Source organism: Thalassophryne amazonica, chromosome 6 (genome assembly GCF_902500255.1).
Source record: "Thalassophryne amazonica chromosome 6, fThaAma1.1, whole genome shotgun sequence".
Taxonomy (NCBI): Eukaryota; Metazoa; Chordata; class Actinopteri; order Batrachoidiformes; family Batrachoididae; genus Thalassophryne; species Thalassophryne amazonica.
The window spans coordinates 111,792,430-111,817,727 of NC_047108.1; the positions used below are offsets into that span (position 1 = coordinate 111,792,430).

The window sequence follows — 25,298 nt, forward strand, 5'->3', positions numbered from 1 at the left end:
TTTCTGGTAAATATCCAGAACATACAGCAGAGCCGGTGCAGGTTTGAGGGGATGAAATTCATGAAGTGCCCTCCTCTCATTCCGTCTCCTCACATTCTGTCTTTTGTCACTCCAGCTGGGAAGCGCGAGGTTCTGTGGAACCACATTCAGACACACCCAGAAGATAAAGATTCAGATATAATGAACATGGACCAGCTCTTACAAAAGAACCCAAAATCATTAGAGAAATATGTTTTTGGTGAACTAACTGGGAAAAAAAGACAGCATTCCCTTAGAGCTGCCACCTGTCTGCTGCCGGTGTCTCACATGTCCATACGTTAACCCTGAAGGTCTGCTGTGGTGGCCTCTGCATGGCTAAATACAGCAGTGCCTAAAAGTAGGTCACGGAGCATGAGTTCAGGTCAAATGGAATGTGAAACCGTAAACCTGGAGAGGAGTGGGTCTTCAGACCAGCCTGTGCTCTCTGTGGATTTTTGCTGTCAAAATGAATGACTACACGTTTAATGATTGGCACAGCATGTTTGTCAAGCTTTTTTTAGCTATTCGCTAAGCTGGTCAGGAGGTGAAAGCTGGTTTAATTTATTGTCTTCCACCTGTAGACCCTGATGTCCGTTGGTGACGGGGCTTATCCACAGATACCACAGCATGAAGGACGGGGTGCCAGTCCATCACAGGTTACTTCCCCAGATGAGGCTGGTACCCGTTTCTTGCTGGTTGGACTGAGCTAGTGCACACAAACTGTCTTCTCCAAGGACACGGGATGGGTAACGTGACCAAGAACTGAACCCAGGTCTCATTATTAGCAGTCCAACTCTCAGTGAGCTACTTTACATCCCTCTGATCTTACTGTACTTTTACTGAGACATATCAAAGTCCAACCCCTCATCATGACACCTGGGTGCCATCTACGGGTTTCTAAGGTATAGATGAGGTTTCATGCTGTGATCCTCTGGTACGTATATCCATGATAGTGAGGACAGGAGTTGACATTAAGTGTCTTTTCCTTTGTGTTTTCAGAACCCTGACTCTGTAGAGGAGTCGATCCAGAACCTGTTGTCCGTCCTGTACCTCCCTTTGAATCAACTGCCCCGACTCTTCTCAGCCAGCTTTTTCAACTTATCGACAGTCGTTACCATGGAGATGCCCATCGATGTCTCCTGGACTTCATGATCCCAGCAAAGTACATCTTAGACACTGTACAGGAGGTGGCGTGTGTGAGTGACTCTAAAATCCCTCACTGGTATTTGTATATTAGGACAAAGGTGTAGCTCCAGTGGGGCAAAAAGCCAGTAATCTGGAAAAGAAGAAATGTTAAATTGACTACTGAAATTGGCCAAACTGGACCTGTACTGATTTATCACCCAAACCAATATGCCTGATGGCCGTTTTCTAAGAGTTATGGTCAGAATCATACAGTTTGAACCAACCATTTTGTAATGGTGAAGAGCGGAAAATGTGTTTGGGTTTTTTGCTGTTGTTTATGTTTTTTGTGCTACCAAAGCTACCACACATGTTTAGTTCAGCATTGATGTCTACTGTCAATTCAGAGATACTGTTGGGGTTGAATGAACAACAAATAAAAATGAACATAAATACCTTCATAATCAGTATGTTGTAGTTGGCACCAGCTGAACCATACGTGTTGTAGAAGGTTGATGGTCAGTTTTGGCCTGAAGGCACTTTTAGGCTCTTTTTATTGCAGGGCTTGGTCTTGGGGGTGTAAAGCTTTGATCATTAAAAAAAAATTCAATCAAATGGAATAAACTGGTTTAGTGCAGTAATACAACCTGTGCAATACGAGAAGACTAATACGAGAAGACTTCTTGTACAGAAGACTACGTTTAGTGGGAACAACCTCTGAAGCTACTTTCAGGATGTAAAAGTCCATATTCTTTGTTCTTGTGTGTGAGTGTGTGTGTGTGTGGGGGGGGGGGGGGTCAGGGGGGGGGGGATGACTGAGGACCTTCATTCTAATTGTTCTTGTCTTCTTTTCAGTCTCAGTTCTCTGGCACACTCTTCCTCTCTGGCGGTTGGCCTCTCTGCTTGTGTGACCAACTTGTTGTCCACCTTGCTCCCATCGACTCCACCCTCCTTTGTCCAGGAGACTGTTACCTCCAGGTGGCACCTGGAGATTGTGACCAATCAGCTCGCCTTGTTGTCTGCAGCCTCCTTGATACAAAGGAGGCTGGAGAGGAAATAGTAGTCGAGGAGACGGAAATCCCTGAAGCTTCCTACTCTTGGATTTTCAGTTGCGCTTGGCTGGAAGAGATCAACCAGAGCCGTCACGGAACACCCTTTATCCGTTGCTTGCTAGCTAAAGAGGAGGGCGTGGTGAGGATACCATGGCAACAGGTAGCACTGCCTGAATTTGTGGGTGGGCCACAGTGTTCGGGGAAAAGTATGGCCTCTGCTTTTCCTCCCATTCCTCCTCCTCCTCCTCACCATTTGTCTGGTGATGCCGCTGAGAATTCTTACCCAAATCTTCCACCAACTTTTTCTCCTCCAAAGGAATTGGCACAAAGCTGTCAGAGTTCAGTTTTACCGCTGGCTTCACATTCGTCTGCATTTTCGGTGGAAACCAGAATATGTCCGGCCAAACATGGCATCGCTGTGTCGCTCTGCCTGGTGGACACGAGCATCAGGTCTTCGCCTGGACTAGTTAGAGTGAAAGAGACGGAAACAGAGGCAGAGCTGGCAGGCTGGGTGTCCCCGAAGATGTGGAACAACCTCTGTATGGGGGCCGCTGCCGAAACACGTACAGGCAACGATACAAACCCATGCAGGGCTGCCGAAAAATATGCCTCTGAAAACACAGTGCAAGATAATAAAAATAACAAAGATCCAGGAAGCAGCGAGTTAGAGGTCTACACGGACGTAGCAGACAGCGAATATCTTGACATCTTGAAGGCAAACAGGCAGCTTTTTAATCAAGCTCAGGCACTAACAGGCAAAAGAGAAAAAATGCAACCAAATCCCCCCAAAAACCTGCAAGATACTCAAATGGAATTGAATGTGCAAATCCAGAGAAGCCAGGCACCCTTATCCCGTGCACGGCCAACAAACCCACCAGCACACAGTCAAACTGGATCATTAAAACCAAACACATGCAGGGACAAGGGGCATTCCCACCCTGACCAGGCCGACTCCTGTCAGTGTGTCTGTGTGGCTCAGATCTCGGAGAAGCCATGTACACCCTGCATGAGAAGACAAGCTGGAACGAGCTCAAAGCTCAGGAGCCGAGGTGTCGATACCGGGAGTCCTACCAGGCTGCAATACAAAACCCTCTGACCTTTGGGATGGACAAAGAGAGGGGGAGAGAGTTAGCTGTGGTGGAGGAGGACGTTGTTTCCCCAGAGGGGGACAAACCACCAGACGCCCAAACAAGAAATCCATGGTGTAGCACCCAAGACATGTGGTGTGACACAGGAATGCAAAACCAGTCTCCTTCCATCTGTAAGGACTCTGGAGAAATCTGCTGGTTTCCAGCATGGAAACCAGCAGATTTAGTTGCTGCCGCCTCTTTGGATTTCAGGGATATAAGTGCAGTAAAATGCAAATTAGCAGCAGATCGGACCGCTGAGCCGCTCGTGGAACCAGAGGATCCTCCCCGTGCCACAAACTACAGCAACTTGCACAGTGTGAATGGGACAAAAATCCTCAGTTTTCCCAGCTCAGCTGATTCTCAGCAGGCAGGTGAGGTCTCCACCGTTCACCCTGAATCTCCTTTAAGTTCAAGCAAAGCTTCAGCACCAAATTTGAGACTCATCAAACATCAACAAAATCCACAAAACAGAACTGATTCAAATAGAATGAATCAAAATATTCCAGAGTCTCACACAGGACCACAGAACAGATGGGAATCCAGTGCGTCAGAGGGAAGATGTTCGTCCCTGTCCACAGCGGTGGTGGACACCTCAGAGAGGTGTGAGCTGGTCTTTGTTGAAGACCAGAATGTTAGAAGACAATACACTGATTCCTGCGCAGAAATTCCCAGGCTGCACGTGGTCAAATGTAAAAACAGCACTGCCTTTGGACTGGTTTCACCAAAGATCAACAGAAGGAAGGTCGGCGTTCCAGGTACAGGTTTTATACTTCTTTTTTCATTCTAAATTGAATTAGATCTTAAAGGCGTTGTCCCTTTTGATTTTTAATCCATGCGAATCAAGAAAATTATTTTATTTGGCACTACTATAGTTTTGATCCTTATACGAATAAAGGCTCACCAACAAGGTCAAAGTTCACCGAGCTAGAAAATGTGGACTTTTGACCCACGTGGTTTAAAATACAGACACCAGGACCGACACCAGGACACACCCTCTGTGGCTTTCTGTTTGAGGGTCGAATGGCGCTGCTATGCTCCAAATGCTACTGGTAGTCTTACTGGACATCTGCTGGACGGGTAAGACAATGGTCCCACAGGTGTACTCTGTTAGTTCACAGTATGAACATTATTAAATGTGAACCTCAGATACACTTACAATGTTTTTACTAGGTTTGTCAAATGACTTAGTGGGGAGATGAACATTTTTAAAAATTTTTTAGGAATTATTTCTCCTAGTTGGGTTGTCAAAATCCAACCCGCGACACCTGGATAACAGATTAAGTCGGGGATTGTCTGTTGGGGTGAAACACAGTGGGGTCCTTGTGTGCTCTGTGGCCACCTGAAGGCCTAAGAGGAACCCTAATCACAAGGGCTCTGGTAAAACAGGTCCTCAGACTCTGATCATCATGTGTTTGTTTTTGTGCAACAACATTCCCACGTTAAACAAACCCACACAGAGACACCTGTAGATCAACCCCTGGATGTAGATATTCAGTCCAGGAATCAACCGGGAGACACTCGTCCTCACCACCGGGGAATTTGTCCTATCTGGAAATCAAACATTCAGAGTTTATAATTTGCGCTGAAACTTTGAACCTTGCGCATGCGTTCCTCCTTCATGTTGCCTGGAGGAACCCTCAATACAAACGCTGTTGTAAACCACTGAATCGCCTCAAGAGTAAAACACAGTAACTGTTCATTTTGCACCGTATGACGTAAAGGTACTTTTTGTGTGAACTTCAACACAAGTACGAGGTCTGTCCATAAAGTATCGTACCTTTTTATTTTTTTTTAAACTATATGGATTTGATTCATATGTTTTCACGTCAGACAAGCTTGAACCCTTGTGCGCATGCGTGAGTTTTTCCATGCCTGTCGGTGACGTCATTCGCCTGTGAGCACGCCTTGGGAAGGAGTGGTCCCGCCCCGTCGTCGGATTTTCATTGTCTGGAAATGGCGGAATGATTTGGGTTTTTTTTCCATCAGAATTTTTTCAGAAGCTGTTAGAGACTGGCACCTGGAAACCATTCTAAAAATTTATCTGGCTTTCCATGAAAATTTTACGGGCTTCACAGAGAATAAGGTCAGTTAGTACAGCTTCAAGGACCCCTTTAAGGACGCTCAGCGCGCCGCGCGCCGAGCTGCGAAGACGCGGCACAAGCCACCGGACCATTTCTAAACGGATGGCTCTGTGGATACGAGACCGTCGTGTGCTCTTTCTCTGGTTATCACAACAGCTGGACATCAGCCATTTTCCGCCAGATTTCACTTTTATGTCTATCTCGGCTTTCAATGCTTACCAGTCCAGTAAGTATCAGTGAAATTGTGGAGAGCTGGACATGTCCAAACTTGTCCTCTGACACGCCGAAGCGGAGGTGTTCCTTTGTCTCGCTTCCAAAGTGAATCGGTCGTGACGCGCGAAGCCTCCGTGCGGCTTTCCATGACAAAATCTCTTGTTAAAAGTGAAATCTGCCGGGAAAATGGCTGATGTCTAGCTCTTGTGATAACCAGAGAAAGAGCACACGACGGTCTCGTATCCACAGAGCCATCCATTTAGAAATGGTCCGGTGGCTTGTGCCGCGTCGTCGCAGCTCGGAGTGCGGCGTGTAGCGCGCTGAGCGTCCTTAAAGGGGTTCTTAAAGCAGTACTAACTGACCTTATTCTCTGTGAAGCCCGTAAAATTTTCACCGAAAGCCAGATAAATTTTTCGAATGGTTTCCAGGTGCCAGTTTCTAACAGCTTCTGAAAAAATTCTGATGGAAAAAACCCCCAAATCATTCCGCCATTTCCAGACAATGAAAATCCGACGACGGGGCGGGACCACTCCTTCCCAAGGCGTGCTCACAGGCGAATGATGTCACCGACAGGCGTGGAAAAAACTCACGCATGCGCACAAGGGTTCAAGCTTGTCTGACGTGAAAACATATGAATCAAATCCATATAGTTTAAAAAAAAAAAAAGGTACGATACTTTATGGACAGACCTCGTAAGTTTGTTGAATTTGTGGCAAATCAAAAGGGACGATGCCTTTAACCAGGAGCATTTATGACTTTTCCTCCAATAAAGTACCTGCTTTCTGTAGGTGGCGCTCTTCCTGGCAGTGTATCTGTATCCTGCAGAGATGGTCATCAGACAGACAGCCAATCACAGACAAGTGTGCCTCCAGCTTCTGTTCGCCCCAGACTGGACCACCTTCCTCTGGGACCACTTGATCCGGGGGCCCACCCCGTGTATTCAGGAGCAGCATCTCTGACAGGTGACGAAGTTTGATATCAACGAAAACAAAATCTGTGCATTAATGTCGAGGTTCAGACCTGCAGTGGTGTGATTTGTATAAAATTTACTTTTCATCAGATCCAGGATCCAGGGATACGCACCCATACAGCCTGTACAGGGGGAACCTTCTCAGGTCACAAGAAGATCAGTGCTAGCTTTGAGAAATTAAATTCAATGTTTTTTATAAAAAATGTTTAAACTCACTGTGCAGCAAAAGTTGTTTTTTTTTTAAACACACAGTCCACATCTGGATCCCGATCAGCACAATGGCTCAGTGGTTAGCTCTGTTGCCTCAAAGCAAGAAGGTCACAGGTTTGCTTCCTGCCTGGTCCTTCCTGTGTTTGTGTGAGTTCCCTCCGCGAGCTCCGGCTTCTCCCCTTAGGTGGACTGGAAAGTGGTTGCTTGCTGTTTTTTTGTGATTCAAAGTTTTTATTGATTTTAAAATTTTTCAAAATGAACACTACACACATCAAAAAAAGAACATTAAACCTAATGAGAAAAAAATAAAATAAACAAGGTTACACTGCTCGCTGAAACTAGACATGCATCAGCAGTCTATTGTCCGTACATTGTCCCATGTAAGATTCAATGTCCACAGAAAATATTTCAGTTGATGATCCCAGTACCAGCCACGTCCTTGGCTTTATAACATTCCAAACACTTAGACAAAATCAGAGTGTAGAAACATGCAATTCAGCTGCCCTGTTGGGAATAAAATCTGAAGAACGAGCTCCAGTGTTTGTTCCTGTCCTCCTCTTAGGTCTTTTGGCTGATTTCCAACAAAACTTGTGTGTGGATGAATGCTGACTCTGAAGTTACCCTTAAAGGGTTTATTTATCCAGTGGTCCAGGTTGTTGAGGTCATTAGTCAATATTTAGATCTTCAGAACTCTGATTTGCACCAAATGTGGTACACACATGTAGGTGGGTTCCAGAATTGTCCAAACATGGACAAATTTGCTAAAGGTCTCTCACTCCAATGACTCCTCCCCATTCATTTAACTGATTTCTAGCAAATTTGCTATGTGGATGAAGGGGAACCACAGAACTGCCCTTTAACCACATCCTGACTTGGTGAACTAAGTGATTTTATTTGGAAAAAAGACGAGTCAGAGTCCATCAGCTAGAGGTCTGTCCAAACAGTTCCAAGTGTATCTGGTGTAGGTGGAGAGTAATTGAGTCTGAAGGCTCAGCTTTGGCAAAATAGGTGGTGGAGCTGGGCACAGCCAACACAGGAGGTAAGTCAATGAACTAATGAGGAGTGGATGAATGAGCAGGTCTTTTAAACTGCACTGGAGTAGATGATTGATTGCAGGTGAAAGTGGCAAACAGGTCAGCCACACCCAGCATAGGACTCACAAGACAAGCAGAAAAAAGTCCTCACATGCTTATCACAACTGTTGCCATCTTGATGCCTCAGCACCATCCTCTAGTTTTAAGTAATCAGTTGTCAAACTGACAAGTGCAGGAAAAAGTACTTTGAATCTTTTAAAGCAATTTGGATGCACCTTGATCCTTCTCCATGCCTTTCAGGTGGCAGAGACAGGACAGGAAGGCCAATAGTTGAAGTTTATGGAGACCACCAGGGATGGAGACCTTCTGTAACCAGCCAGGAACTCTTCCAGATGTTCTTCTACTTCCACTCCATCGCCAGGTAAGACAGCAACATCTGCACGTTGGTCAACACAACGTCAGAGGCAATTACGGAACATTTTAATGTTATGACAGTTAAGATGTTTTCTGCCAAATTTGTCTTATTTTTAGTAGAGAATTCAGAGAAACAGGGATGATGCTCATTTTTGATGCCAGGAAGAAAAACCCTCAGCCACAATTCTACAAGGCCCTGATGACACTTCAGGTAAGAAAAATAAAAGAACTGAAGACACCTTGAAGCTAATTATGTTCTCAGCTTCACAACAGAAGCAGCAAACCTCGACGTCCTTCACTTCAGAGATGATTGCGTTTATGGAACAAGTATCATGTACAAGGGGAGATAGAGAAGTTTTGAGCCTGACCCAGAAAGAGTAGGGTGAGGTTCTCCATCATTCTTAGAAACCAACTTTTCTGGAGAATGTGTGAAGTTTTGACTCACTGGGTTCAATATTGAGAAATGTTGGTTTCTCAGAATGCAAAATTTAACATTGAGGTCGAGACCTCTTTTCCAAGGGAGACCTGGACAGTTATAAAGTTTCCAATTCATCTAACTTGCATGTCTTTTAAAGATGGAGAACCACACCCTACTTTTTCTGGGTCAGACTCAAAACTTCTCAGCCTCTCCTTGTGCACACTGGACCCAACTATATTACGGAATTCCAGGAGCAACAGAACTGTGACTGAGACTACGTGTGACATAATCCTCATTGTCCAGCTGGTACATTTTCTAACTCTGCACTCTAAAATGTGGGCCTGGATCCCATCATGTTTACAAACTATGGGGCCGTGATGGAGCCGTTGAGTCTGATGGTTGTCTGTTGTAATGATGCTGATTTTATATTTGAGTTCATTATCTCATATATGTGTCTTCAGCTTCCAGGAAAGTTCAAAAGTTTAACTGCAAGCTGCATCAGGTCACAATAGCAACTTTAATTCAGGATGTGAAACTGTTGCAGGAGGAGGATCCTCACACCCCAAACAGTTTGGTTCTGCTGGTGCAAAAGGAGAACAGCCATCGTCCAGAGAAGTGTCCCGGGATACAGGTCAGCCACGCCCTCCCCAGAAAAACAAAGCACTTAGAAAATATCACTTTTGCTTTATCATGCATCAGAAGTTTCTTAAACCCTGCATTAAATAAAATCTCGACATTTTAAGACTTTGAGAACAAAAACAAAGTTAAAAATCATTTTCAGAGCTCTGCCTGGCTCTCCGGAGCCTGACACACCTGCTCCATTGGACATCACAAAAGGCTGTAATTGGCCACTTATACATTTTCACTCCTTCCTCTCCCGTCATATTTTAAAAGTTTTTGTAGTGTGCACACCAATTACATTTCGATCATGGATCAAATATGTTTGGCAGAAAAGTCCGCAAATTTGACCAACTTTAGAACACGGAGTCAGAAAAAGACACTCAAATGACCCACAACTCATGGAGGAAATTGTACGTACCGTACCGCTGGTTTGGATTTTGATGATTGTATAAAGAAGTGAAGCTCTTTGAGGGACAAGTTAATCCAGAAAAAGCTGCTGTTCCTGCGTCAAATTGCATAAAGATGTGATGGAGAACTTTAAAAGGGTCATGCCCACATCGACGTCATTGCATGGCCACAGAGTTTCGGAGCTGTAGAAGCATAAATAAGTCTTTAGGATTTTAAGGTACCACTACACAGCAGACTTAGAAAAAAGAGGGACTCGAATAAATGTAATCTTTTTAATGCACATAATGCCGGGCGCTTATTTAAGGCAGGCATTTATTTTTTTCAGATGAAGGTTTGACCTGGTTATTAAATGAGGCAGGTCCAGATTCAGGATTCTCCTTAGATCATTTGGCGCCTCCTGACTGCAACTAATCCCTCACATACATATAACGGATTTCAATTAGACAAAATTTGCTGGTCCACCTGAATCCATTGTATTTAAGTTTTACTGTATATCTCTTGAAGTCAGGCCTATTTTTGTTTTTGTTTTTTGTTGTTGTTGTTGTTGTTGTTTTTTCAGATTTTTTTTTTTTTGGTTGTTGTTGTTTTGCGGGGGGGGGGGGTATTTAATCAAATTTCACAAAACAAAATTTAGTTTCTCCTCAAATCCAAGAATTATAATTTTGGTTCATTTTTGCAATGTGTTGCAAAATTCCAGCAATTTTTAATGAAGAAAACATATTTATCTTGGGGGAATTTCATAACAAATATTTTATTTGATTTTTAACGGCATCTGCAGGAGGAAGTGTGGACGTGCACGTGCATGAGACCTGACCCAGTGTGTGCACGATCTCTGTAAATCTAGTGCAAGATGTCTGTAAATCATATCAGACATTTTATCTTGTTGATGTTGTTTTGTCTGATTGTAATACATTTTTTAAAATCATTCTGTCTTGAAATTTTGTGATTTTTACCTTTTGACTGTCTTTTCAGCCAGACATATATATATATATATATATATATATATATATATATATATATATGTGTGTGTGTGTGTGTGTGTGTGTGTGTATACTGTTGTGTGGGCCGATGAAGAGGAGGTACTGCTGGCCCACCACCACCAGTCGGCGCCCTGCTTGGAGTGCGGGCTTCAAGCATGAGAGGGCGCCGAGACAGAGTGACAACGGTCACTCAGTTACACCAGCTGTCACCAATCACCTGCATCCCTACAAAAGCCGGATTAGTACTCCACCTCCTCGCCGAGAACTCAACTAAGGTAAGGTAAGGTAAGGTAAGGTAAGGTAAGGTAAGGTAAGGTAAGGTAAGGTAAGGTAAGGTAAGGTAAGGTAAGGTAAGGTAAGGTAAGGTAAGGTAAGGTAAGGTAAGGTAAGGTAAGGTAAGGTAATTCAATTCAATTCAATTCAATTCTCTGCTGTGATTAGTGCTAACTAATTATTCCGTGTGCAGCCGTATTCCTGAGGATTCAGTGATTTTTGGATTGGCGTGCAGTGAGAGTCTGCGACGTCTTCGCCTCTCACTCCATCCAAGGAGCAACTGTCAGGAGCTGCACGGGTGATTTTGTATCGGAGGTGGAGGTTTTCCCTCCTCGAAGATCTGTAGGTAAAGGATTACTGGGTGTGTGGATACACACTCACCATTAACTGTTTTTTCATCTTCTGCCAGCAGTACCAGGGTCTGCAACAGACGACGGTGACCACCTGGGGACTCAGGACTTGGCGGCTCCGGTGTTCTTCAGGCCGTTGGTGGTGGAAGCTGTGTGGGTCCCGGCTCTCCGATCGCCAGAGGTCTCCTATCTTCGAGCCTGCCCGCACGTCACCTTGTGTTTAATTGGCATTATCTTTGTCTGTATCCAGTTGTGCGTTTCACAACATTAAATTGTTACTCTTTGTCTTATCCATTGTCCGTTCATTTGCGCCCCCTGTTGCGGGTCCGTGTTACGACACCTTCCCAACATATACAGTGGCTTGCAAAAGTATTCAGCCCCTCGGTATTTTACGCTTTTTAATTTGTGTATGGCATTTCAAATACAAAAAGTAAATCAGGCTTCTCAATATAAAAAAAATTCTAAAATGATCTTCCTTAGACTCAAACTCAAAGTAAATCTCTTGATATCAATTAATAAATAATTAAATATAAATCTAGGCTTACATCTGAGATGCAAGCCAAGATTTAATGTTTTGGTGAAATAAAACCCTCCTCTATACAACTTCATGATGAAGCTGAATAACTGGGGATACAAAATGCAAAACTTGCACTATGCATAATTTCTCCAGTCACAGAAGCCCGTAATGTCTTCTGGGTTGTCTGGGTGTCTTGGTGGCTTTCCTCACTCTTCTTCTTGCACAGTCACTCAGTTTTTGAGAACTGTCTACTTCACACAGATTTATCATAGTGCCATACTGTTTGTATTTCTTCATAACTGATGTACGTAAATAAAGTTCAAGACACATTTAGTGACTTGGAAATGTTCATGTATCCATCCCCTGACTTGTCTGAAGAAAACTGGCAAACTGATTATAGGTATTATACCAAAAAGGGGCTGATTACTTATGCAACCTATCATCTTGGGTTTTATATTTTTAATTTTTTATCAAGCTGTAGAGATTTACTTTCAGTTTGAGTTTAAGGAAGATAATTTAAAAACATTTTATATTGAAAAGCTTGATTTACTTTTTGTATTTGAAATGGCATAAACAAATTAAAATGCATGAAATACCAAAGGGCTGAATACTTTTGCAAGCCACTGTATATTCTGTCTGAATATTTTTTCAGTTGGTTCATTATGTTAAAAATTATTTGAAATTCTTTTACAAATTTCTGGCTTTTACCTTCATAATTTTAATATTTAATGCATTTTTTTTCTTCCAATTCAGATAAAAACCTTTCTACCACTTTTAAATATATATAATCCAGGAGGAGAGCAGCACTCAAATGTTTTGCTTCACAGCTGTTAAAAAAAACACATAGAACAAACCTTTATGGTTCTGGTGTTTGCTAGAATATTAACATGTAAATAAAAATGACCACTGGAGAAGATTAAAAAAATTTTTCAAGGAAGTTGCATTTATTAAAAACATCACAGCAACATTTATTAAAATCCATCAGCAGGAGCTGGTTGGTGTTAATGTCTCTGTAGAAGAAGTAGAAGATTGTTCTCAGTGTTCATATGAGATCTTCCAAATGTTTCTTTGCTGTTTGTCCCCTTGGAGCAGACTGATGTTGTGACGTCGATCAAGTCGTTGTTGAAGTTGGTGGATTTGACCCAGCTGAGCTGCCGTCTGGAAGGGACGCTGTCCCACGGACACCAGGACTGGACTGACCTGCACCAGGTCTCTAAATAACCAACCTGCCTTTGAATCAGCTGATCTGCTTTATATTAATAATGTCCATCTCTTATTGCCCAGAAACTCTTCCCATTTGTGTCTGACCTTCATGAGGTGTCTGTCCTGCTCCTGACTGCCATCAGTAGGTTAGAGGAGCCACAGCAGATGGACACGGTGCAGGTACCATAGTGCTGACCTGTGATCTTGTGAGCCCCGTGCTCAGGTCGTCAGCAGGATGTCCGACACTGTTTCAGTGGATGTTAGACTCCAGCTGTGCTCATTGTTTTCCTGAAATTTGGTCCAGTCAGTCGGTGGGGGGCCGGCTGGTTGTGGTACTTTATGATTAAATGCCTGCGTTGCAGCAGGTTGGGCAACCAGGTAATTGCTGAGGGCCCCAATTAGCTGCAGACCTCCCAAGAAGAGTTTGTTTTATTTCGTGAGGACCCCTTTAAAGTCTCCAGACGACCATTTAGGGCCAAGAAAGCTGCCAAACACGTCATTTCAGAGTATCAACCTCCAAAGCACCATGAAGAGCACTTATCCTTCAAGTAGTCTAAAAATGAAAGTGAAGTGAAGGATGGAGGAAAAGTAAAAACAGAGACAGTGAAAATCTGTTTAGTTGAATAAATTGTTTTTACCAAAGGTTAAAAACGGTTGGTTGTCAATTCAGTGCTAAAGAACAATGTTTGTCAGCTGGTTTATTTTCAAAAAGTACCTTATAGAAGAGAAAAGTGCTTTTATCCTTTTTTGTAAACTGATGATTAGATCTCTGACCATGCAGATGGTGCAGCAGAGCATGATGGACCAGAGGACCCTGATGAAGGATGTCCTTGAGGACAGCCGCTTGGTGCGGCTGCAGAGGGATGGTGGGTCCATCCTGGCTCGGCTCAGGAAGGAGGTTGATCTCAAATACCCCTACTGCGAGAATCTCAGGTAAACCCCAAAAACACCTCAATAGGTGAGTTTATCTCAGTTTGGTCAGTCTGACCATCTTGATGCCGCGTTATATTCTGTTCCAGTCATTTCCAGGACCCCCGTTGTTATTCTTGACCTTTGTTTTTGCTGAACTCTGTGTTCCAACTCTGTGCAGGGATGCTGTGGAGTCTGTGACCAGCCGGTATAACCATGTGGAAGAGCAGGCTCACATTCTGGTGCAGAAGTCCAACATGTCACTGGAACATCTGAACTATCTGCTGCAACTCCGAGACATGGAGGGACACTTCAACCAGGTACATTAGGTCCAGAACGGAGCGTTATTTCTGGACATAGCTCATGTCTGATTTTGCATCTGGTGTCCCTGCAGATACAAGAGTGGTTTCATGTAGAGGGAAAGCGCCACCTGCTGGAAGCTGAATCTGTGGAGGAATCTGGGGATAGAATGGAACAGATTCTGAACACCTTCACTGCCTTCCTTATTGAAGCTAATGTGAGTCTGGAGGCTTGTTACTATGTCTCCATGTCTGTCCACCTGTCTGATTCTTGCTCTCGTATCTCGTTCTCAGGGCCGCAGACATCACGCCTTGGCTTTAGTGTCCGAGGCGGAGCAGCTTCTGCAGCGTGGACCATCTTACCCACAAATGGAGGAATTCAGGACTCTCGTGTCTACCTTCAAGTCCGGCCTGGAGGACTTTCTGTGCAGGGCCGAGGCGTGTGGCCGAGAGTTACAGCTCATAGTCCAAGTCTGTGATTTTTGTGAGCAGGTATGTAGACGTACAACAATGTGATCATTCATTCATTCATTATTTATACCCACTTACTCCTGTCAAGGGTCACAACTCAGCCACATGGGGTGTGGAACCAGTGCACTCTGAGTGTGGCCGACCGAACGGTCCCCCCTAAAAACTGGTTCCCCTGCCATCACTGTGCATGAGACATTTCTGAGCATCAGCCGCGGTTCACTGATTATCACCTCATTTCTGCTTCAAACTGCCTCCAGTCATCATCTATCTCAGCCACAGATATCTGAAGCTTCTGAACAACAATCATTTACACATAAATTCAGCATTATTTCATCATAAAGAGATGGGTGAAACATGCCCCGCAGACTTTTTATTCACCCTAGGAACACAAAATAGTCCCACATCCCGCAAGCACAAGGCCCGGGCTGGAACGTAGTGTTTTAGTAAGTGAACTAGGTAGGAAGGTGCCAGTTCGTGAATAATTTCATAGGCTAGTAGCAGAACCTTCAAATATGATCTCACTGGGACAAGAAGCCAGTGAAGAGATGTCAAAATCGGTGTAATGTGGCCAAACTTTGTGCTTCCTGTCAAAAGTCTGGCAGCAGCATTTTGAAACATGTACATGTCCTGCACTACCCTCACATACTTCTCTGCCACTCCAGACTTCATCATACAATGCCACAACTCTTCTCTTGTCATCCTGTCATAAGCTTTCTCTAAATCCACAAACACATAGTGTAACTCCTTCTGGCCTTCTCCGTGTACTTCTCCATCAGTATTCACAAAGCAAACATTGCATCTATAGTGCTCTTTTTCGGCATGAAACCATATTGTTGCTCATAGATTTTTGTCTGTTTTCTAAGCCTAACTTCTACTACTCTTTCCCATAACTTCATGCTGTGGCTGATAAACTTTATGCCTCTGTAGTTACTGCAGCTCTGCACATCACCCTTGTTCTTAAAAATAGGAACCAGCACACTTTATCACCACTCCTCATGCATCCTGTCACTTTCCTGAGGTTTTATTGAACTGAATTGAATTTATTAGACACCCATGAAACAAAATTTCACTTATATACAACAATAAAACTCATAAACAAAGTAGTCAAAGAAAAAAGACAGCAAGAAAAAAATAAGCAATTTGTTATCTGTTTAATCTGTTTATTCTGTTTTATCTGTTTAATAAATAAACAATTTCTTCTGGGGAAAACCTGGTCTTGTTAGGAGAGACGGCATCCATCCCACTTTGGATGGAGCAGCTCTCATTTCTAGAAATCTGGCCAATTTTCTTAAATCCTCCAAACCGTGACTATCCAGGGTTGGGACCAGGAAGCAGAGTTGTAGTCTTACACACCTCTCTGCAGCTTCTCTCCCCCCTGCCATCCCCTCATTACCCCATCCCCGTAGAGATGGTGCCTGCTCCCAGACCACCAATAACCAGTAAAAAATCTATTTAAGCATAAAAATTCAAAAAGAAAAAATAATATAGCACCTTCAACTGCACCACAGACTAAAACAGTTAAATGTGGTCTATTAAACATTAGATCTCTCTCTTCTAAGTCCCTGTTAGTAAATGATATAATAATTGATCAACATATTGATTTATTCTGCCTTACAGAAACCTGGTTACAGCAGGATGAATATGTTAGTTTAAATGAGTCAACACCCCCGAGTCACACTAACTGTCAGAATGCTCGTAGCACGGGCCGAGGCGGAGGATTAGCAGCAATCTTCCATTCCAGCTTATTAATTAATCCAAAACCCAGACAGAGCTTTAATTCATTTGAAAGCTTGACTCTTAGTCTTGTCCATCCAAATTGTCCATCCAGTTTTATTTGTTATTATCTATCATCCACATGGTCGTTACTGTGAGTTTCTCTGTGAATTTTCAGACCTTTTGTCTGACTTAGTGCTTAGCTCAGATAAGATAATTATAGTGGGCGATTTTAACATCCACACAGATGCTGAGAATGACAGCCTCAACACTGCATTTAATCTATTATTAGACTCAATAGGCTTTGCTCAAAATGTAAATGAGTCCACCCACCACTTTAATCATATCTTAGATCTTGTTCTGACTTATGGTATGGAAATTGAAGACTTAACAGTATTCCCTGAAAACTCCCTTCTGTCTGATCATTTCTTAATAACATTTACATTTACTCTGATGGACTACCCAGCAGTGGGGAATAAGTTTCATTACACTAGAAGTCTTTCAGAAAGCACTGTAACTAGGTTTAAGGATATGATTCCTTCTATGTTCTCTAATGCCATATACCAATACAGTGCAGAGTAGCTACCTAAACTCTGTAAGTGAGATAGAGTATCTCGTCAATAGTGTTACATCCTCAGTGAAGACAACTTTGGATGCTGTAGCTCCTCTGAAAAAGAGAGCTTTAAATCAGAAGTGCCTGACTCCGTGGTATAACTCACAAACTCGTAGCTTAAAGCCGATAACCCGTAAGTTGGAGAGGAAATGGCGTCTCACTAATTTAGAAGATCTTCACTTAGCCTGGAAAAAGAGTCTGTTGCTCTATAAAAAAGCCCTCCGTAAAGCTAGGACATCTTACTACTCATCACTAATTGAAGAAAATAAGAACAACCCCAGGTTTCTTTTCAGCACTGTAGCCAGGCTGACAGTCAGAGCTCTATTGAGCCGAGTATTCCTTTAACTTTAACTAGTAATGACTTCATGACTTTCTTTGCTAATAAAATTTTAACTATTAGAGAAATAATTACTCATAACCATCCCAAAGACGTATCGTTATCTTTGGCTGCTTTCAGTGATGCTGGTATTTGGTTAGACTCTTTCTCTCCGATTGTTCTGTCTGAGTTGTTTTCATTAGTTACTTCCTCCAAACCATCAACATGTCTATTAGACCCCATTCCTACCAGGCTGCTCAAGGAAGCCCTACCATTAATTAATGCTTTGATCTTAAATATGATCAATCTATCTTTATTAGTTGGCTATGTACCACAGGCTTTTAAGGTGGCAGTAATTAAACCATTACTTAAAAAGCCATCACTTGACCCAGCTATCTTAGCTAATTATAGGCCAATCTCCAACCTTCTTTTTCTCTCAAAAATTCTTGAAAGGGTAGTTGTAAAACAGCAAACTGATCATCTGCAGAGGAATGATCTATTTGAAGAGTTTCAGTCAGGTTTTAGAATTCATCATAGTACAGAAACAGCATTAGTGAAGGTTACAAATGATTTTCTTATGGCCTCAGACAGTGGAGTCATCTCTGTGCTTGTTCTGTTAGACCTCAGTGCGGCTTTTGATACTGTTGACCATAAAATTTTATTACAGAGATTAGAGCATGCCATAGGTATTAAAGGCACTGCGCTGCGGTTGTTTGAATCATATTTATCTAATAGATTACAATTTGTTCATGTAAATGGGGAATCTTCTTCACAGACTAAGGTTAATTATGGAGTTCCACAAGGTTCTGTGCTAGGACCAATTTTATTCACTTTATACATGTTTCCCTTAGGCAGTATTATTAGACGGCATTGCTTAAATTTTCATTGTTACGCAGATGATACCCAGCTTTATCTATCCATGAAGCCAGAGGACACACACCAATTAGCTAAACTGCAGGATTGTCTTACAGACATAAAGACATGGATGACCTCTAATTTCCTGCTTTTAAACTCAGATAAAACTGAAGTTATTGTACTTGGCCCCACAAATCTTAGAAACATGGTGTTTAACCAGATCCTTACTCTGGATGGCATTACCCTGACCTCTAGTAATACTGTGAGAAATCTTGGAGTCATTTTTGATCAGGATATGTCATTCAATGCGCATATTAAACAAATATGTAGGACTGCTTTTTTGCATAATCAGGTCCCATCTTATCTTAGGGACCTCATAGTACCATATCACCCCAATAGAGCACTTCGCTCTCAGACTGCAGGCTTACTTGTAGTTCCTAAGGTTTGTAAGAGTAGAATGGGAGGCAGAGCCTTCAGCTTTCAGGCTCCTCTCCTGTGGAACCAGCTCCCAATTCAGATCAGGGAGACAGACACCCTCTCTACTTTTAAGATTAGGCTTAAAACTTTCCTTTTTGCTAAAGCTTATAGTTAGGGCTGGATCAGGTGACCCTGAACCATCCCTTAGTTATCCTGCTATAGACTTAGACTGCTGGGGGGTTCCCATGATGCACTGAGTGTTTCTTTCTCTTTTTGCTCTGTATGCACCACTCTGCATTTAATCATTAGTGATTGATCTCTGCTCCCCTCCACAGCATGTCTTTTTCCTGGTTCTCTCCCTCAGCCCCAACCAGTCCCAGCAGAAGACTGCCCCTCCCTGAGCCTGGTTCTGCTGGAGGATTCTTCCTGTTAAAAGGGAGTTTTTTCCTTCCCACTGTTGCCAAGTGCTTGCTCACAGGGGGTCATTTTGACCGTTGGGGCTTTTCCGTAATTATTGTATGGCCTTGCCTTACAATATAAAGCGCCTTGGGGCAACTGTTTGTTGTGATTTGGAGCTATATAAATAAAATTGATTTGATTTGATCTCTCCAAGACATTTTCATGCCTCCACTGGAATGTCATCTGGACCAACTGCCTTTCCACTTTTCATCCTCTTCATAGCTGCCTTCACTTCATCCTTACTTATCTCTTGTACTTCCTGATTTACTCTCTTCACATCATCCAGCCTTCTGTCTCTCTCTTTTTCTTCATTCATCACCTCCTCAAAATATTCCATCCACCTTCTCAACACACACTCCTCACTTGTCAGCACATTACCATCTGTATGTTTTACCACTCTAACCTGCTGCACTTCCTTTCCAGCTGTCAGGGATGAGAATCACTTGCTGATCTGCAGTTTCCCGACTTTTGGGGTTCATTTTGGCACCATTATCATTTCAAATCCGGTTAGAAAAAAATTGAGGTGGGGTGGAGTAGGGGTACTGTAAGCAGTAAAAACTTGACTTTTCCTGAAAAACATCTCTAGCGTAAGATCCCTCATGTGAGAACTGCGTATTATGGGATGTATATGGTGGCAAGCGAAAAAGAAGTTTGAAAGTATGGAAAGTTTTTGGTGAAGAGTGTGTGTGCTGGAGAGGATAAAAGACGAAGATGGCAAGTGTGTTTGAGAGATAAGATGAAGACTGCAAAGAAAAGCTTGCATGGACGTGACTGGACAAAGTAGTAACACTGAAGTTGGACAAAAAGGGAGAGGTTTTCTCGAAAGTTGACGTTGCAGTGGTTGTGATCTGCAACTTTTGCTGCAATCAGACAGTGAACTATACACGAAGAGGAAGTGCTGCCCTGAAAAATCATGTTCTCACAGCGAAACACAGAAAAAGTGTCCAGGCGGCTCAAACATACTGAAAACTCAGCAGCACTTCACATCAACACCCCTGGTCTCAGAGAACAAACCAGGTGAACAGAACTCAGAGGAGCTAAACAACCTGCAGCCCTGTGACTGCCTGCATGATGTCAGACCAAATATCTACTGCTGAGGTAAGTTAGTACTTATTCCAAAAAATGAACTAAGAGGGTAAAAAATTGTGTTTTGTACAAAAACACTACTTCTAATCTGATATAAAGTTTGGGGTTCCACAGGGATCTGTTTTGGGCCCCTTGCTTTTTTCCCTGTATGTAGCACCCCTTGGGCGTATACTGTGGTGTTTTGGGATGACTTTTCTTTGCTATGCTGATGATACTCAGTTGTACATGCCAGTAACTGTTGGTAATCTCAGTCAAATAAAATCTTTAGAAGATTGCCTTGCATCTGTGAAAAGCTGGATGTCCAGTATCTTCCTACTTTTAAACTCTGATATGACTGAAAGGATAGTTCTTGGTCCAACGATGCATCGGCATCAATTTGATCGGCTAGCAATTAGCTTGGGTTTGTGTGTTATACATCATGCGGACAAAATGAGGAACCCTGGGGCCATTTTGGATCCTACGTTGTCCTTTGACCTCCACTTTAGAGATATTATGAGGGCTGCTTTCTTCCACCTGCAAAATATAGTGAAGATTTGTCCCATCCTGTCTATGGCTGATGCTAAGACCCTAATTCATGCGTTTGTCTCTTCTAGATTGGACTACTGCAATGTTCTATTTTCTGGTTTACCCCAGTCCAGTACATGTTCGCTATTTTTAATACTTTTTAATAGTGCTTTACTGTTTTTATTTGCAGTGGGTGGTACCCTGTGCAAGTGTGCACATAGGAATCCCACTTTTGTAACTCTTGTGATTAGTTTTCTGCTTCTTTCGGCATTTTTTGAGGCAGCGTGGGGAAATCCCTTTGTCCCCAGCTCCGGACGCCCCATTGTTTACAGCCGGGATCAGCTGCTTGGACTAAGAGACTCTATGTACAGTGGGCCGGGTCCCCACTATGCTGAGCACCTGGACACCTGCAGACATATGAAGGAGACGGAGAGGCTGCAGGGGTGGACGGACGAAGCAGAGAAGGACTTATATTTCGTCTGTGGTCATGGGGAATGTAAGATCGCGCCGCAACAAGACAGAGGAGCTAGCAGCGCTAACCCGTTTCCAGAGGCTGTATAAGGGCTGCAGTCTCATGTGTTTCATGGAGACGTGGTTGGATGAACATGTACCGGACTCTGTTATTAACATGGACGGCTTCACACTCATCCGCGTGGGCAGGACGTTGGCGGAGAGCGGGAAGAAAGGAGGAGGGGGGCTTGCCATTTATGTGAGTGAGAGATGGTGCAACGCAGCTCATGTTCACGTGAAGGATCAGATCTGCTCCTCGGACATGGAGCTACTCGCAGTGAGCATGAGGCCGTACTATCTCCCATGGGAGCTTGGAAGTGTAATTACGCTCTGCGCGTATATTCCTCCCTCTGCAGATGCCACCACTGCCTGTGAGCGAATCCACAGTACAGTCACACGGGTGCAGACACAACACCCCCGCGTGCTCTTCCTCATCACCGGAGACTTTAACCACGCCTCCCTCTCCGCCACCCTCACCACGTTCACCCAGTACGTCATGTGTAAAACCAGGGACATACTGGACCTTTTTTTACACTAATGTGGAGGATGCTTACACCTCCACCCCTCTCCCCCCGCTCGGATGCTCGGATCACAAACTCGTCTACCTGCTTCCCCAATACACACCCAGGGTGAGACGAGAGCCAGTGCAGAAAAGGTCAGTGAAACTCTGGACTGAAGAGGCCACTGAGAGGCTGAGGGACTGTTTCAAAACCACAGACTGGTGCATGTTTCAAAACTCTTATGGTGAAGACATCAACGGCCTGACCCAGTGTGACACTGACTACATGAACTTCTGTGTGGAGAGCACTGTGCCCACCCAGAGGGTACGGTGCTTTCCCAACAACCACCCCTGGGTGACCCCTGAGCTGAAGGTCCTGATGAACCAGAAGAAGAGGGCTTTCAACTAGGGAGACAGAGAGGAGCAGCGTAGAGTCCAACAGGAGCTCCAGTGGAAGATCTAGGCAGCCAAGAAGGAGTATGGAAGGAAGATGGAGGAGCAGCTGGCCCAGAACAACATCAGAGATGTGTGGAGATGCCTCAAGACCGCCTCCGGATTTGGGCAGGGTGGCAGCAGGACTGCAGATGGAGATTCTAGGTTTGCAGAGGAGCTAAACAGTTACTTTAACCGTTTTGGCTCCTCCACATCTGCCCCCACTACCCCGCCTGCTCCCGTCTCTCCACACGTCTCCAGCAGCCAGCCCTCCAGTCCCTCTGACCCCCCACCTTCTTCCCCCTGGTCACCTCCACTGCATCACGGACTTTGTCCCTCCTCTCCCCAGACTGTATTCAGCACCAGCCCACCTCAGCTCCCCCTCCCTCTCCCCTCACTGTAACTCTGACTGAGGTGAGAGGCCAGCTCCTGCGGCTGAAGCAGAGGAAAGCAGCAGGACCTGATGGGATCTCCCCGAGGCTGCTGAGGACCTGTGCAGATGAGCTCTGTGAGGTCCTCAGCCATATCTTCAACATAAGCCTCAGACTGGGGGTGGTCCCCACCCTGTGGAAGACCTCCTGTGTGGTCCTGGTTCCCAAAACACAGCACGCCAAGGAACCAGCCCATGACAGACCAGTTGCCCTGACCTCACACCTCATGAAGACCATGGAGGGGCTCATCCTGTCTCACCTCCGCACCGTGGTAAGCGACATCCTGGACCTGCTGCAGTTCGCCTATAGGCCCAACATCGGGGTAGATGACGCTGTCATCTACCTGCTGCAGCGAGTGCTCACCCACCTGGAGACCGGCGGGAGCGCTGTGAGAGTCATGTTCTTTGATTTCTCCAGCACTTTCAACACCATCAGACCAGTGCTGCTGTGGGTGAAGCTGGAGGACGCAGGTGTGGATGGACATCTCGCCGTCTGGACCATCGACTACCTCACTGACTGCCCGCAGTACATGCGGCTGCGGGGCTGTCAGTCTGAGGTGGTAAGGTGCAGCACCGGGGCCCCCCAGGGCACCGTCCCCTCGCCTTTCCTCTTCACCCTTTACACCTCGGACTTCACCTACAACACGGACAGCTGCCACCTCCAGAAGTTCTCTGATGACTCCGCCATTGTGGGTCGTGTGTCTGAGGGGAACGAGCTGGAGTACCGGTTGGTCATCACAGACTTTGTGGTCTGGTGTGAGTGCAACCATTTGTGTTTCAACACCAGTAAGACGAAGGAGATGGTGATCGACTTCAGGAGGAAACCACCACCTCACCCACCGGTGAACATCCAGGGGGAGGACATAAAGACTGTGGACAGTTTCAAATACCTGGGTGTTCACCTCAACAAGAAACTGGACTGGACTCACAACACTGACACCCTGTACAAGAAAGGCCAGAGTCGCCTCCACCTCCTGAGGAGACTGAGATCCTTTGGAGTGAGCAGGCCTCTGCTTAAGAACTTCTATGACTCTGTTGTAGCCTCTGCTCTCCTCTATGCTTTCGTCTGTTGGGCCCCGGGCAGCACAGAGCGGGAGAGAAAGAGACTGAACAAGCTGGTCAGGAAGTCCAGCTGTGTCCTGGGCTGTCCTCTGGACTCTCTGGAGGAGGTGGCTGAGAGGAGGGTGTTAGCCAAGTTCAAATCCATCATGGACAACTCCTCTCACCCTCTGCACCGGACTGTAGTGGAGCTGAGCAGCTCCTTCAGTGACAGACTGTGGCACCCTCAGTGCAAGAAGGAACGATACCGCAGGTCGTTCCTCCCTGCTGCTGTCAGGCTGTACAACCCCTAGCAAAAATTATGGAATCACCGGCCTTGGAGGATGTTCATTCAGTTGTTTAATTTTGTAGAAAAAAAAGCAGATCACAGACATGACACAAAACTAAAGTCATTTCAAATGGCAACTTTCTGGCTTTAAGAAACACTATAAGAAATCAAGAAAAATAATTGTGGCAGTCAGTAACGGTTACTTTTTTGGACCAAGCAGAGGGAAAAAAATATGGACTCATTCAATTCTGAGGAATAAATTATGGAATCACCCTGCAAATTTTCATCCCCAAAACTAACACCTGCATCAAATCAGATCTGCTCGTTAGTCTGCATCTAAAAAGGAATGATCACACCTTGGAGAGCTGTTGCACCAAGTGGACTGACATGAATCATGGCTCCAACACGAGAGATGTCAATTGAAACAAAGGAGAGGATTATCAAACTCTTAAAAGGGGGTAAATCATCACGCAATGTTGCAAAAGATGTTGGTTGTTCACAGTCAGCTGTGTCTAAACTCTGGACCAAATACAAACAACATGGGAAGGTTGTTAAAGGCAAACATACTGATAGACCAAGGAAGACATCAAAGCGTCAAGACAGAAAACTTAAAGCAATATGTCTCAAAAATTGAAAATGCACAACAAAACAAATGAGGAACGAATGGGAGGAAACTGGAGTCAACGTCTGTGACCGAACTGTAAGAGACCGCCTAAAGGAAATGGGATTTACATACAGAAAAGCTAAACGAAAGCCATCATTAACACCTAAACAGAAAAAAACAAGGTTACAATAGGCTAAGGAAAAGCAATTGTGGACTGTGGATGACTGGATGAAAGTCATATTCAGTGATGAATCTCGAATCTGCATTGGGCAAGGTGATGATGCTGGAACTTTTGTTTGGTGCCGTTCCAATGAGATTTATAAAGATGACTGCCTGAAGAGAACATGTAAATTTCCACAGTCATTGATGATATGGGGCTGCATGTCAGGTAAAGGCACTGGGGAGATGGCTGTCATTACATCATCAATAAATGCACAAGTTTACGTTGATATTTTGGACACTTTTCTTATCCCATCAATTGAAAGGATGTTTGGGGATGATAAAATCATTTTTGCCATAGAGCAAAAACTGTGAAAACATTCCTTGCAAAAAGACACATAGGGTCAATGTCATGGCCTGCAAATAGTCCGGATCTTAATCCAATTGAAAATCTTTGGAAGTTGAAGAAAATGGTCCACGACAAGGCTCCAACCTGCAAAGCTGATCTGGCAACAGCAATCAGAGAAAGTTGGAGCCAGATTGATGAAGAGTACTGTTTGTCATTCATTAAGCCCATGCCTCAGAGACTGCAAGCTGTTATAAAAGCCAAAGGTGGTGCAACAAAATACTAGTGATGTGTTGGAGCGTTCTTTTGTTTTCATGATTCCATAATTTTTTCCT

At 44.2% G+C, this 25,298-nt stretch overlaps 1 protein-coding gene across 1 annotated transcript in view; it reads left to right on the forward strand.

The window, feature by feature from the left end:
* Window positions 1–25,298, forward strand: part of LOC117511523 — an 85,134-nt gene that overhangs the window by 21,817 nt on the left and 38,019 nt on the right. Inside the window, exons 3-17 of the mRNA XM_034171533.1 lie at window positions 116–129; window positions 1,034–1,214; window positions 1,996–2,947; window positions 3,172–3,693; window positions 3,901–4,077; window positions 8,131–8,251; window positions 8,362–8,455; window positions 8,869–8,926; window positions 9,124–9,293; window positions 12,904–13,020; window positions 13,096–13,194; window positions 13,796–13,947; window positions 14,105–14,243; window positions 14,318–14,440; window positions 14,517–14,714. Coding sequence (XP_034027424.1) covers window positions 116–129; window positions 1,034–1,214; window positions 1,996–2,947; window positions 3,172–3,693; window positions 3,901–4,077; window positions 8,131–8,251; window positions 8,362–8,455; window positions 8,869–8,926; window positions 9,124–9,293; window positions 12,904–13,020; window positions 13,096–13,194; window positions 13,796–13,947; window positions 14,105–14,243; window positions 14,318–14,440; window positions 14,517–14,714 — 3,117 coding nt within the window. The remainder of the gene's footprint in view (window positions 1–115; window positions 130–1,033; window positions 1,215–1,995; window positions 2,948–3,171; window positions 3,694–3,900; window positions 4,078–8,130; window positions 8,252–8,361; window positions 8,456–8,868; window positions 8,927–9,123; window positions 9,294–12,903; window positions 13,021–13,095; window positions 13,195–13,795; window positions 13,948–14,104; window positions 14,244–14,317; window positions 14,441–14,516; window positions 14,715–25,298) is intronic.